The sequence below is a fragment of the Lasioglossum baleicum genome, chromosome 15 (genome assembly GCF_051020765.1).
Source record: "Lasioglossum baleicum chromosome 15, iyLasBale1, whole genome shotgun sequence".
NCBI lineage: Eukaryota > Metazoa > Arthropoda > Insecta > Hymenoptera > Halictidae > Lasioglossum > Lasioglossum baleicum.
Genome location: NC_134943.1, coordinates 2851356 through 2866305, shown reverse-complemented (window position 1 = coordinate 2866305; position 14950 = coordinate 2851356). Strand labels below are relative to the sequence as shown.

At 38.6% G+C, this 14950-nt stretch overlaps 2 protein-coding genes across 6 annotated transcripts in view; both read left to right on the top strand.

Annotated features, from left to right (window-relative positions):
• Nucleotides 1-14950, top strand: part of Bru3 (CUGBP Elav-like family member bruno 3) — an 887603-nt gene that overhangs the window by 249139 nt on the left and 623514 nt on the right. The gene's annotated exons all lie outside the window — the stretch shown is intronic.
• Nucleotides 8808-13559, top strand: LOC143216408 (major royal jelly protein 9). The gene is made up of 3 exons (XM_076439423.1): nt 8808-11013; nt 11809-12215; nt 12795-13559. The coding sequence occupies exons 1-3, from the start codon at nt 10666-10668 to the stop codon at nt 13276-13278; spliced, it is 1239 nt and encodes a 412-aa protein (XP_076295538.1). The 5' UTR covers nt 8808-10665; the 3' UTR covers nt 13279-13559.

The following is a 14950-nucleotide window of genomic DNA, read 5'->3' as shown; positions in this document are numbered from 1 at the left end:
ATATGTACAGTCAGTCATAAATTCACACGCGGCTTTCTGGATTGGAATATACTATACGTGTATATGTATAACACACTGAAGGAAAGCAGATTTCGGTCACTTTGTGGTTATTATATTATGTATTAGTCAAGCCGTGACAGGAAGATACAAAAATCGAATTAGAATTTGTTATTAGAATAGTATTAATAATTATAACATGATGTTTTATAAACTTTTATATGCATTACTTTGCTGTAGAATAAATTTGATTTAGACTTTGAAATTAATTAATTGGAGGAAAATTTTCAGTTATAGAGAATATGTGTAATCTTATTTAGCAAGATAACTAATATTTACAGATTGTGTAAGACTGTTATTTTTCTAAATACACAAAAATGTGTATAAGGAAAAGTTACCATTATTGCGACACTTAGAGAATATTGGGTCCTGACGGAGAGGTGTGTTTTTCCTAGAATAAAATGACTACGTATTTCAGAAATAGATTAGACTGGCAGCTTGTTTTAATATTCCAATATTCTATTGACTTTTGAAACTGTGTCCTGAAGTTATACGATTTTAGCAACCGGGATCACCAATCATACTAACTGGTCTCTAAAATGGTAGGTACCAACCACTGAAATATTAAAATTTGATTCGGTGATATCAAAACACTAAAAATAAAATGAATTCTTTAAAAGGCACTAAAATTATTTAACAACTACTCGAAGATGTAACAAACCTAAATATAGGCTCAAACCTGTACGATTTACGAAACCAAATAATGGTACCAGAGATACACATATATATAAAAAAAGGTCTGACTTATAAAGGAACACTTCTACTTGCAGAAGTTTAGCTATTTTAAATTCAAGTTACAGAGGCAAAAAATAATGCATCTGCAAAAATTTGAATAGAGACCAGCAGATTGGCCAGTAGGCACCCAACAAGCGTTTCCATGTAAACTTTTGCGAGCGACTGTGCGAGCAGCTATCGCCACAATTCCTTGCAGTCCGTCCGACGACGGGGTATCTGGAAACAGAACACAATTAAGCCGAATCGGCATTCCAATGCAGGATCGGCGCATCTTACCGGCAATCGGGTTTATAGACCTTGCGCAGACACACGATTGGATGCGCTGATCAAAGCGTGTCTGCGTTTGATAGATGCCGGAACGATCAGCGCGGGGCGTAATTCAATTCGACAGAGGCAGACGAGACACGGGAGAGAGGAAGGCTGTTTCAATGGACATAAACTGCGCGATACCGTGATTAATGTCCCCCTACTTTTATTGCTGTCACCTTGTCGATGTACCCGGCGGGCATAAATAATGTTGTTTTCGTATTCAAGGAATCCTTTCAGCATCCCCAGGTATATATCGGGTGGTGCTGGCCGCGCAACAATAGTCAATTGCGCCCGGTCGGCGAGCAGAGCGGCGAGCACGGTTCAGACGTGCAAGAAGATAGTGTGAAAAAGGAGAGATACGCGGACAGGATAGGAAAAATGCGCAGGGCCACGGGGTTACGGTGATAAATCACCCTCGATCTTACTCGGGAGATCCTTTCAGGTTCTTGTTAGCGAAACGTCGCTCTTCCGGGGGGCCGAGCGCGCGCGTCGGGAGAAAACGGGTCGAAAGGAAGGATTCTCGTGGGCTAGGAATGGCAAAGGTTCCATCCGACGACGAGCGACGAAATGCAGTTCTTCGCACGCAACAAAACATTACAAGATTCAGGTGACGGTACAGTAATCCTACTTGACTAACATGAGATAAGCGACGTCGCAGTGTCTCGCGGCCGGAAGAAAAATTACAGACAAAACAGGACGCGGTAGCAGCCTCTAGCCTCTCTTCTCCTCTTCGTTCCTCGTTCTTTTTCTTCTTCTTCTTCTCCACGGGATTCTCCTTCTCCTTCCTATTCCACGGGGAGAAAAAAAAAAGGAAGTGGCGGGCTATGCGACTGAGCACTTCCGATAATTAAAGTACCGTGTCGGTGTGTCGCACGCCGCGACACGACGCTCCTCTTACTAACGTTACTGTGAAGGTTAAACGGCCCTAATCCCTTCCCTACTGATTGTCCTAACAACTTCACCCCTATTTATTTTCGCGAGTTTGCCGAACCCACGACCGAACAGAGATGCGTCCGCCCGGAACCCATGAAATTCATTTGGGAATTTAACGGCGCGAGACTAATCAAGAACGGATATCGTAAGAACCGCTCGAACCCCGGTAATTACATTGCAATTCAATTCTTGGATGCGGTGTTTGGAGAAATGGATTATTATTACGCCGCGGATTTATGGAGGAATTTTGTACTTTCGTGGTAGTTGGAACGAAAGTGATTTATTTTTATATGAATTTTATATATAGTTCAACATGGAATATACAATTTTTTATTCCTGATTTTTATAGAAAATAATATTCTAATATCACTTTTATGACACAAGATACTCTTAACTAATTTTAACCCATGCAACTACTGCTTTAAATTGGACTTACTCTCTGTCCTAAATGCTCAAAATCCGCAGCGCAGCAATTACCAGCGACAGTGATAAAATTCGGCGAAACAATGAAGGCTTTATGGAAACTAAGCCGAGGTAATTTCCCAAAATTTCGCATGGTTGCAGGTTTATTTAAAGTTCGGTAGCGAAGAATCGACACAGAGCGCGGTCGTTCGACCAACGCACACGGACAGCTGCAATAAACGTAGCACCTGGTTCGTGTCTGACATGTTAACACGAGTCTCGGTGCTTAACGCAGCGAATGGTGTTATTCAAATTCGTTCTTACCTCTGACCGTCGTTATTTCCCGGTGGCCTTTTGCCGGTAACGCTCGAAACAGTAAAACCGCGGCGCAGAGGGTTAGCGGCGGGGAAATAGTTCCCCTTTTCCGTCTTTAATCGCGGGACTCGTTACAGAAACAAATAGCCCTTTACTTCGCATTAATTCCCGTCACGATTAAAAAACCGGCCGGTAATTACTTAGGCCGAATGGAAGACAAAATGAGGAATGCAACGCGGTGGGTTTTTTTTCGGAGGTAAAAAATTAGCAAGTAGGCACGGCGGTTCGGTCGCGATTGAACCAGAAAAATTATTCATTAATAAAGGGTTCCATTATTATAGCGGCCGATCGTTTCACCCGCGTACGCGTAAGCGGAGGGAAAGGCCGCTGTTTACACGCACGCAGACTCTGAACATTTCATTTTCTCTGGCTTAAGTAACCACCGTGGTCGTTACCTACACGCGCAGCCCGCTATTAACGGTTTAATTAGCATAAGTTTTCATTTGTAGGATTACAACGCAACGAAGATCTGCCGGCGGGCTATGGGAGACGGTGGCTTGGAAATCGCTGATTCAGCCAAAGAAAAAAACGAATGATCGTTTCTCACTGCAAATATCGTCCACGTTTGCATTTTTCCGGATCCCTTGGTAAAGCTTATGCGAAATTGCGGACGCGTAATTATTTTACCTGTTGAGAATGTTTTCGACTAAGCTGGTGACTGATGCCAATTTTCGTTGACGTTCGTATTTTTATTAAATCTACTGGTCGGAAATGACCCAACTCGCCTTTCCATATATTCATAGTTCGAGTATACTGTACAGAGTATGCTTGTAATATTTGATAAAGAAATAAAAGTTTGAACCATCAATAAATTGTGAGCGAATGTCCTCGAGTCAGAAAAGGACGAAGAATAAAAGACGTCGTACCGGCGACGGTCTCATTATTCAAACGACGTCACGGCATAACTAGTTGGCAATTTTCCGGAAGTAATGAGTCCCTTATTTCGTTAGGTTGCCAGTCGTCGGCTACGGGGTAGCTACGTAAAACTTCTTCCGGTAAGACTGTCACGTTCAGTAGGTCCAACAGACGTGCCCGTGACACCAAACTCGAATGGATTGGTCCATGGGTCAGACACCGAAGAGAAACGAGGTGTAGCAAGAAGGGAGGGGGGGTGCACACAGGGTGCACCCCACTCGAACTATTTATTCCGGCACAAATCGCATTACCAACTTCAACTGCAAAATTGACTTCGCCGAACTTTTACGACGCCTTCGCTCTTACGCCACTTCGACGCCACCCGCACGGTCAGAACTTCAACTTGTACGAGGGTTTACCAAACTCAGTTTAAGAAGAAGAAGAAGAACTGTTTCAACCAGAGAGAGAGACGCATCTTGCGGGACTTTCTCTCGTCCCTTGTCGATATAAAATCGTGCGACGCGAGCTTCCGACGGAATGGCAGTTCGGGAAGTTCGAGCCGCTGGGAATAACGAACAGTATCGCCGTAAATTGCTTTATTTTTTCCCCCTTTTTCCATTAACCGTAACGGAGAAAGTGTGGAGAGTGTATATCTTCGACAGATTGAAGTTTCAATACGATCTGCTGAAGAGTTTCGTTAAGGGGATCGAGCATGACAGCGATCGTGTGGCGAAAATGTGCGACGCACTGTTCTCTTTTTCTATTAGAGTGATCTTCACCAGAGTGCTGTATTGTTCATGTGTATTTAATTAGAGATTTGCACTTACTATTAACATGCAAAGTGGTCTTAACTTTTTCGTAAATTAAAATAAAGAACGAACGTCACTGTATACATGCTAAACGAGGTCAGCAATCTCCGTTCAATGCCCACTGTTTGTTCTAACAACGAAGTTGGTTAAAGTATATTTACAATTCATTAAGACAGACTAATCGTTTTACATGTATTTAAACTCGGCATATGCAACGCAAACTCGTGATTCAGCGTAATAAAGCTTTAATCAACTTTCTCTTACGGATTGTTGTCCTGAAATCATTCTGAACAGAAATAATTATTAGAAGTACAATCTAAAATCTTGAAAAATATGAGACTTATTAGTGAAGTCTAATTTGTCGAAAGTGTTAGTAATTTCATATTCTTTTCTCTTGTATTTTAGCAGGACTACTTCGTAATAAACAAAATTAATTTACTTCACTTTCTAGGTTTTTTAGTTATATTACTTTTGTATATAAATTTATACAAGAGCATTCGTTAGTGTGATGGTTCAATGGTCTTTAAAAATAGTGATTGGGTCATTAGTGCCTTGCATGTCCGACTGCGTAATCCATTACACGGCTTAATTGCTGGAATACTTTTTGTAATCACTTTCTAGGAAGAATATTCCCTCATCAGTAGTTAGAAAGCGTGTGACACTCATGAGACACGCGTGTAATATTTTTTATGAGTCAAGTAATATTTTTAACATTAGTAGTATCTACTTTCAAAAAATAAATCGATTATGCATGGAATACGACCTCAAAAATATATTCGTGCTAGTAATCCACGGTATTTAGGACACATCGTTTACTTGTTTTATTCTTATTTGGTCAATTCCAATAATGCTTAAACTGGTTAAAAAAATTCTGCCAAGGTCACTCACTGGCTAATATTATATTCGCTCCTTTCACCAAGAAGTACTATATACAGTGGTCAGAAGCAAATGCCAAGAATCGCAAAACCTGAAATTCATTTTTTATTTAAACGGAATAATAAAGACATTAATATTCTTTTACGCATTTTAGACATTCCCAGACGCTTCAAGTATGATTTTTAATCTTTTAAATGATCCTATTAGACACTGTACAAATTATGTGAGTTGCAAGAATTCCTCAACATTCAGTATATGATGCTGTAATATTTTACGTGTATTAAGACGTGTAATGAATTTCATACCAGCAGGACTTTCAACGTGAATGAATTTCTAGATCATCAATCAAATGCCTGAGTGAGAAACAAAAACAGTAGCATAAAAGATGGGCTGGTAATAGTTTTCTTAATGATAGTGACCGAATAAATACTCCTGATAAAATTTGCAAATGCAAAATTCACAAATATTGTAACATTTTAAACGCATTAGACCGTGTGAGGAATTAATGTAAGTTAAATATAAGCCATCAATCCAAATATCTGCTGTGCGTGAAGGATAAAAACAATACCAGACTGGTTTATAATATTTTCTTCATGATAATCACCGTATTGACGTGAAGAATTTTTAATACTAGCGATACTTTCAATGCAAATTAACTTGTAGATCATCAATCTAATTTGCCGAGTGTGAGAAATAAATACAAGATAACATGCGAGATGAGCTCACAATATTTCTCGTAATAATAGGCGCCGAACGAATGTTCCCGATGAAATCGCCAAATGACCCACAATGCAAAATTTTAGCGCGCGCGCGCGGGGCTCTACTTTATATATAATCCATCACAATGATAGAACGTGATTCATTTTTTATTAGCACGGAATAAGAGCCCGACCGTGCCTCTAGCTCACGATAGAACTGGTTAACCACCCGTTTGTCTTCTCCTTCGGCTTAATCGTGACCAGCCAGGTGATTTATGATTTCCACTTCTCCTCAGCAAATACAGTTGTGTTGGTCATACGCGGCAAGGCGTGTGAAGCAATTAACCGTTGAAATCGAGAAAACCTGTAAAAAAGAATTCAGCGCTGCCCGCAACGAGGCACGGACAGATTATGACAGTATTGCGTGATTCATAGGTAACACTTTTACAAAATCGTTTCGACACATGAATCTCTTGAACACTGGAACAACGTCACTGCCCGCGTCATACCTGCGAAACATTCCAAAACGTCAATCTTCTATACATTTTACAATTGTAAATATAAAAAAATATTTTTTAAAGCTCCATTACAAAATTTTGAACGCGAAAGCATACTTATTAAAGTTGAATTTCTCTTCTATTTTAAGCCGAAGGTCTCTAAACGTACGCAGTCACACACAAGTATAATAGATAGAAAATTATTATTCTAGTTTTAACAATTGACGAGAAGTATTTCATCAAATATATTCCGCAGCACTGAAATTAAAAATTGTTTTCACTTAACGAAAACAATATGTGCCAGCATTTTTATTAGCAGAGCTACAACAAAATCATCGATTTTGGTAGGTTTCCTTGTTAGTGCTAGTATGATGTAAAGCAAGTGTAAGTGTCGACGATCAATGCAATCACTTGCTCTTCATGCATTTTGAGCACAAAGGGTATTGCCACCTATTCATGCGACTGGTAGTTACCGACGAGAAAGGTGTTAGCACAGGCGGGGTTTAAGAATAGAGCTGACGTCCTATGTATTTTCGTGGCCTAACTTTCTGGGGCGTTAGAGCCCCCATCACCATTACCGTGTCATCTGCAACGTTATCAACGTTACATAGTCAAAATCGTGATCGAGCAACCAGTTCAAAACTTACCGGTACAATTAGTCTAATCAGTTACACATATTTGCAAAAAATACCATTATAAAGCATTAGAACACCTTTTAATAATTCTATCGATGATAATGACGATAGATCAAAAGAGGTGTTATAAATACGGTAGAGATGAGAAACCCTTCCTTAAATATTTTCTTTATAAGACTTTTATTTTATTTATTTATTTCCACATTAAAAATATGAATAATTACAATGAGAAACACTTTGTATATATATGATCGAATAATTATTGTCTCACTATTTATAAGTCGTTTAAAAATTCCACGAGGAATATTATGGTATCCCCTCTTTTCCAGCATCTCTGCGTACACCGTGAAATTTGCATTCATACTAATAGCACGATGCTCGGAACATAACTGCAAAGATACGGTCGCTCGGTGCACCGCAACTTGTGTGTAATTTTGATCGCTTGTTCCGTATATGCATGGGATATCGTGCTTCACAATTCATATTACAGTCGGGAGCAATTACCGGGCAATTATAAGATTGCCGTGTAAAGTAGTGGAACGAAGACACGAAAAACGTAAGTGATTAGGCAACGTTCTCGCAATTCCGCTCGGGCCTCGGGATAAGAAAGTTTTAATTCGCGCGCGAAACACGCCGGAATCGAAGGCGAGCATTCATAACGACCGATGCCCGTGTTCGAGAATTTGCACGAAAATAGTTTCCAGCTCTATTTCACGTGGGCGTGTACTGCTTCCAAATAGCTGATCCAGTTTCTGATCACGCAGTGGTTAATGCGTTCATGACCACATTCCGTGAGCATTCGTTATTGACGTTTCAACGCGCGAACCGCGAACATTTTTGACAATACCTATGCATATTCGATGTGTACTTTCATACCGCCGGCAAAAACGACCCGCACTTCTAAATCCGTTTTGTATGGAAATAAAGTTTCTTCGTTCGATGAATAATGGGCTCTAGCGGTTAGCAATGGGTACTGAAAATTTTAGGGAAAGCCGTTCCTTTGATAACACGGTGTTCAATTTCAATTATAATTTAAGTCTACTATGCAATTACAAGGAATATGTAACTTGTGTGTAGATACAGTGATTGTAAAAAGTATTCGTACGCCCTGTAAAACAGAATAACATTTTTATAATTGCATCAAACGACCTGTAATCAATTAGAAGCATTGGTTTACGAAATGATATGCAAAAAAGATTTTCCAAATATTATAATTTACAAGGTTACATGCAAAAATAAAAAAGGCATTTTTAAAACTTTTTTATTTGGGCCCTTAATAAAAATTTAAAATATATGTTTTGTAGATCTATATTAGTTATACACATACTGAAAATTTCATCGAAATCGGTTAACGCAGAAAAAAACGACACGCATCGAGAGATGTATTATATGATTCTGTGGATTTTCAGCAAAAACTTATCAAAAGTCAAGTAAAACTACGATTTTTACCGATTTTAATCGATTTCAATCAAATTTTCAGTATGTGTATAACTACTATAGATCTACGAAACATATATTTTAAATCTTCTTTGAGAGCCCAAATAAAAAAGTTTTAAAAAATGCCTTTCTTAAGTTTTGCATATAACCTTGTAAATTATAAGTTTTGGAAAATCTTTTTGGAAAACCTTTTCAAAAAATCAGGTCGATTGGTACAATAATAAAAAAGTTATTCTATTTGAAAGGGCGTACGAATACTTTTTACACCCACTATGTATAGTTCATTCATTAAAAAAGTGACACAAGTCAAAAAAAGGTAATTTTACAGAAGTCATTTGAAAATTACCTAAAATTGCCAATTTTTTAAACCATATATGTCATCAACTTAGAAATGTAAAATAATTTGTTGTTATTTAATTAGTACGGATGATTTAATAGTCAAAAACGAAAAGAATCTTTAGAACAACACCCAATATTTACATAAATTGAAAGATAATTTCTCAAAATCTCAAAACGACTCAGAATTGCGATAGAAATGCATTACACTAATTTAAATAATAAATTTACTTTAATGGCAGAACATTTGCGCAGCAGAGTAATTGGGCACTTGAAAGTGAAACGCATCGATTGGTTTTGGCACAGAAGATATAGTTTTCAAATATTTGCATTATCGTTGCTGCAATGAAACAATCGGAGTTTATTAATTTATGAATGGTATATGTATATACCGTTCGGAAAGTATATTTATGTTTAGAGTAATTAACGATTCATCGATGTTTAATATATGTGTATTCTCTCCAAATATATCGTTTCTAGAAATAATTGGTATCATAAATATTTTATCAAATAAATTTAAATTTCAATTATTGATACATTTGTTCGTTAATCTCTTTATGGAGTAGTACTATTGCAAGCGTTTAACATGAGACAATTTCAACATACTAATATAATTAAGGTACTGAACCATATTTTTTTCCTTAATATTAAAATTGAATCGTTCCTTTAACTGAGTTACATATATTAATTATTAGACTGCGGATTTTATGCATTTATGATAAAAATGGATACGTACAGTTTAAAGCAGTGGGCATATTAAAAAGATGTAAGGACATCAGTGTATTAGTTTCAGCTGAATATGAAAATGAAGCTTAATAACAATTTTTGATTTGGCTCCTGTGTCTTTCAATCAACGCAAACATTTTTTATTTTGCATAAACATTCGCAGTCTATTAATTATATTATGTTTAGATAAATTTCAAGAAATGTAAAGAATTTTTTCCCATGTTTTAGAAAAATTACTCTGTTTGCTATTATTATTTTACTATGAGATATCGTGTGCTGAAGAGAATGTAGATTTGTCTTGTTCATATAGACAAGCATAAATAAAATTTCTTTCCAATCTCATGAAAAAATGTTTAATATTCCACAGACTGAAATATATTATAAAATATTTGTCCCTGTGCAAAAAATATATGGACTTTGTGCTGCAGACGTCAAAAACCTGTTTTCAACACCGAATTATCTTCAGCAAAGATACCAGTTTTTCAGTCCACGCATTTAATAAAACGCACCTGCACCCGCGTTCCTTGATCGACGCATGTAATGCATTCGTTTCGCGCTATAACAAGTGTGATGCTCGCGGAAACGTCCTTGCGTTTGTCTATTATTCAGGAAGCATACGTAACTAGTTCTTGCTTTGAACCTAACCTACCGTGTATCAGCGTTTCCTGATGATCCACTGAATTGTAAAACACGTTGGGCGGTGCTCCTCAATCCAGTTCAAGGTGAACCGCACTTTCGAGTCGTATCAACAGGGAAAGTGACCAAGTGTTCTTGGTGGTAGTGCTTCCACTGTCAAGAATGTTCGCGCACTGCTCCGTGTAACAGTGCACATTGGATCGCGAACTCGATCGAATCCAGGGTTCTGCGAGTCTCCGGGAATTTCAGCTACGCGCCGCGGTAACACGTTCGATCTTATGTGAAAAGCAAAAATTTAACTCGTTCGACGATTAATCAACGGTGCCGTGAATTATTTAAATATCATTAAATGGTGTCGTTTCTAAATTTCGTTTTCATCCTCGGTTCCCTGCACTGTGCCAATGGAGGGGGCCTCGAAGTGGCTTTTCAGTGGAAATACTTGGATTGGACCTGGCCCAATGTTCCCTTAACTGGAAAGAATTTCACGCTGGGAAATGCGTTTACACAGGACGTTGACGTTGACCGATACGGCCGCATATTTGTAACCAGTCCACAATGGTTGGAAGGTGTGCCCATCACCTTGTCTTTGGTGTCAACTATGCCAGGACCCGGTGGCCCTTTACTGATACCCTACCCTAACTGGTCCTGGTTCACACCGTACAATTGCGACAGCATAATCTCTGTTTATAGGTTGGCGGTAAATATCCTGATGATAAGCATAATTTGAAGGGAGTCTTGAGTCGCGTTCGTGACACGGTTTTTTGCCAATGAAACTTTTCTTCACAGTATCACGCTAGTGTTGCAGTTACTATTGTTAGAAGGTATGGGTAATTAGATGTCTCCGGAGAAAAACGTGTGATTTAAACATTGGTGTCTTAGAAATGGTTTGAGGTAGTCGTTCAATGAAAATGTTACTGTGTATCAAAAATGATTAGGGTATCATACAAACTGGTGACACGATTTAAAATTTGGTACGTCGAAAATAGTTTGAAGTACCATTTAAAATGTTACTGTGTTGCAAATGTGCTTAGAATTTTTACAAAATTGAGTTTGAATTAACTGTTAAATGTGTTAGTGTTCTGATCATTATAAAAAATTTTACACTTCACCTATATGTATTACTTGAATGTTCTTAAAGTAAGCGATTAGAATACAGATTGTAGTGAATAGTTATGAAGATAGATAATTGAATTTCTTGATTATTCTTGGTGAAAGTGGCAATTGCATTAGTATCATACTACCGTTTAGTGCAATCTATACAAGGTAAATTAGGCATGGGAAAGTTTCCATGGATTAGGTATGGGTAAGTTTCTCCATGCTAACATTATAGCCAGGAACTCTTTAAAATATGAATGCGTTCAGAACATTATAATAATCATCCCATACAGAATTCCATAAACATTTTTGTAATAACGTAAAAAGGATGTTAAGCAACATTTAATGTGGCGATTAACTTTAAGTTAAGTTAAATGGACGAACATATGCTGTTCAGATAGACGAATGCAATCGCCTGTGGGTCGTGGATACTGGCCGTATGGGACGCGAGGCTGTTTGCCCGACGAAAATCCTAATCTTTGATCTTGGGACCGATCAGTTGATCCATAAATACATTGTACCGGATGACCAAGTGTTGTACGGGAAGGCGGCATTAGTTACACCGATCGTCGATGTCGGAAAAACGTGTCTCGATACTTATCTGTACGTGGCGGACGTGGATCAAAATGGACTACTGATTTATGACTTGTATCGCGGATACTCGTGGCGGGTAAACAATACTCGCGGCAACGCTTTCGGTCCGGATGACGATGCCATGAACATCACGATTGCTGGCGAATTTTTCGACTTAACTGATGGCACTCTTGGAATGTCGTTGTCGCCGTATGGATTCTACAATGAAAGGTATTACCATTGTTCACACAATCGAGCGGTCTAGAACGAACTAATTCATTCTAACACCTTCTTTGGCTTCTGAAAACGTTCTAAAAACATGTATTCACTGAAGACCCACTTTTCCGAAAAAATGTTGCAAATTCTGACGTTTCCAGAAACTTCCAAACATTTTTCTCGGGTTAGAGAAAATCAATTTTGAGAATTTACCTTGAACATCTACATTCGCGATTGAAATCAGTAGAAACAACAACTAAATGATCAGACGTAATTGACGAGTAATTAAATTTTCTTAGAAGAACATTCGTTTTTACTTCATCCTGTATGTAAAAATGCAGCTTCCTCGCTGATAAACAAGTCATAATAACGATCACAGATCTAAAACTCTGAGCACTGGTAATACAAGATGTTATGCCTGGTTAAATTAAGTCATCCCATAAGTAATCTTATTTTTTTGGGAAGTACGATCGGAAACAAAATGTTCTATGCACATTTTTCTTCATTTTCTGCATTTCGAAGAATTTCATCTTTTAAAAACACACACAAAAAAAGAATCGCATTACTTATGAGAAAACCCAATACACTTTTCAGATATCTGTACTTCAACTCTTTGGCAAGCTTTCTACAAAAATTCACGAGCACGGCTTCGTTAAAGCAAAGTCAATACAACGAGCCGGTAGTGTACGAATCTAATTACAAAAGAGCGAGCCAGGCAGGTGTTCAAGCAACGTCTCGGAGGGGCGTAATATTTTTCCAATTAGTTCAGCTAACAGCGATAGCTTGTTGGAACATCGAGAAGCCCTTCGCGCCAGAAAATATAGTGATCATTGCCCAGGACGAGGCAACGTTGCAGTATGTGAGCGGTATCAAAGTAATCGTAAATGACCGCGGCGAGGAAGAATTGTGGTTTAACACGAACCGATTACAAAAGACGATCAACATGACTTTGAAACCTACGGAAACGAATTTCCGTTTAATCAGAGGAAAGGTAGATAACATTATCAGAGGTACGAATTGCGAACCGACTGGTAGAAAAAGCGATAATCCAGATACTGAGTTCTGGCACCGGATATGAGTTAGACACGTCGTATAATGCTAATCAAATACTCCAAGACAGTTCCTTCACAGACATCCTTTCGGAAAATACAGGAATTTGTAATAAGTTTGTCAACGTGTTCACAGTTGACGCCATTTACAGCGGCAAGATTGTACAAATGCAAACTAAAGACAGATAATTTAATTATAAATAGCAAACCGAACAAGTTATACCTCCTCTTGTGCACACTATTGTAAGAAACTGTTTGTAACTCTTTTTACGAATGCTACGATAAATACACTCTGTGAGACAGTTGTAAATATCATTTATTTATTTTTTAGTTCATTTTGAAAAAATTAAGTTTAATTTAGTGCAACTAATACGGAAATATAGAAACGTGCTTTCTAGATTTTCACTAATAGAACCGTTACATTAATTGTTTTAGTTTCTATTATTTTCTTTCTTTTGTACGAAATTAGAAATATCTTAATTGTTCTAATTTTTTAGATCTGAGTAATCGTTCTAGAAATATCTCTTGGTAAAATAAACGTGACAATATAATAACATGATAAACGCGTTATAATAACGACCACAAGTAATACTTAAAAACAAGCCTGATTAAATGAAGTCGTATAATTCATTTCTAGAGTATGTGCATCAGGTCATCTCGTAAAACCGTTCTCTCTAACATCGATTTATTACCTCGTTTGTTGGAGGTCCCAGAAATCATTCCACGAATTAAAAAGAAACGTTTTCTTGCTCCAGTTTCCATTCGACACCGTCTCTCTCTCGAATTTGTGTAACCCCGTTATTTTATCCCGAACCGGTGCTCGCCGAACATAGATCCGAAACGCTAGGTCCGGAAGAGAATATAATTAAAAACGCGGAGGGGTGGGGGGAAGGAACAATGTAGCTACCCGTTAAACGGGAATAACCCCTTGAAGCCCAATAGCTTCATCCGCCTCGGTTCACCGCCGACTGCTTTCGACAGAGAGAACAAATAACCGCATTAACGACTTCGATTACTTGTTTTTGCGAAAGTAGACCGGCACCAGAACGTAGAGGATTGTTCGGATATCGCCGGCTCGAATAAGCCGGGCGAGGAGAAGTAAGGGGGCGTTCTGCAAGTGACAGCCAGCGTGCAGCAATTTAGTTAACCGTTTCATTGCTGCCTTTTGAGATGTAACGACGACATGCCTGGCGGTGACAGAAGCGTCACCGAGGTACCCGAATGTTTCGACGGTGAACGAGAACAACGGAGTCGAAAGGGAGAGGTGTAGGCGTTGCAGGCGTTGCACAGTAGGCCAGAAGCTGCCAAAAACTGACCAACAACAAAATAGGAAATTAGCGAAACAAAAACTTATCATCATGTTCAGGGGTCTTACTGATGATTTTGCTGGCAAGTTTTAAAAACGTTTAACGAAATCTTCAGTTTTTATCACTTTTGGGGAGTTCCCTGGCCCACTGTGGTGTTGCAAGCGTTGCCCCCGGAGTTTCCTGGACACCGGGATAGGTATGCCGGCCTTTTCTTGCCAGCAATTTCCGGAAGTTTTATCTGCCTTCTGGATACCGCAGGCTCGGGGCTTGCAGAGGTTCAACCGTAGGACAAGGGAGGAGGCTGGTCGAGATAAATGCGCATTCACGAGGAATTGTTCGTGTTACTGCCGCGGCACTTTCGGGATACCAATAGAGGCGCCCAATGCCGGGAAAT

Bases quoted from the DNA above. Each gene is read 5' to 3' on its own strand.
- LOC143216408 (XM_076439423.1), top strand. From the start codon at position 10,666: ATGGTGTCGTTTCTAAATTTCGTTTTCATCCTCGGTTCCCTGCACTGT. The intron at 11,014-11,808 runs GTAAATATCCTG...TATGCTGTTCAG, and splicing joins TCTCTGTTTATAGGTTGGCG to ATAGACGAATGCAATCGCCT. The intron at 12,216-12,794 runs GTATTACCATTG...TACACTTTTCAG, and splicing joins TATGGATTCTACAATGAAAG to ATATCTGTACTTCAACTCTT.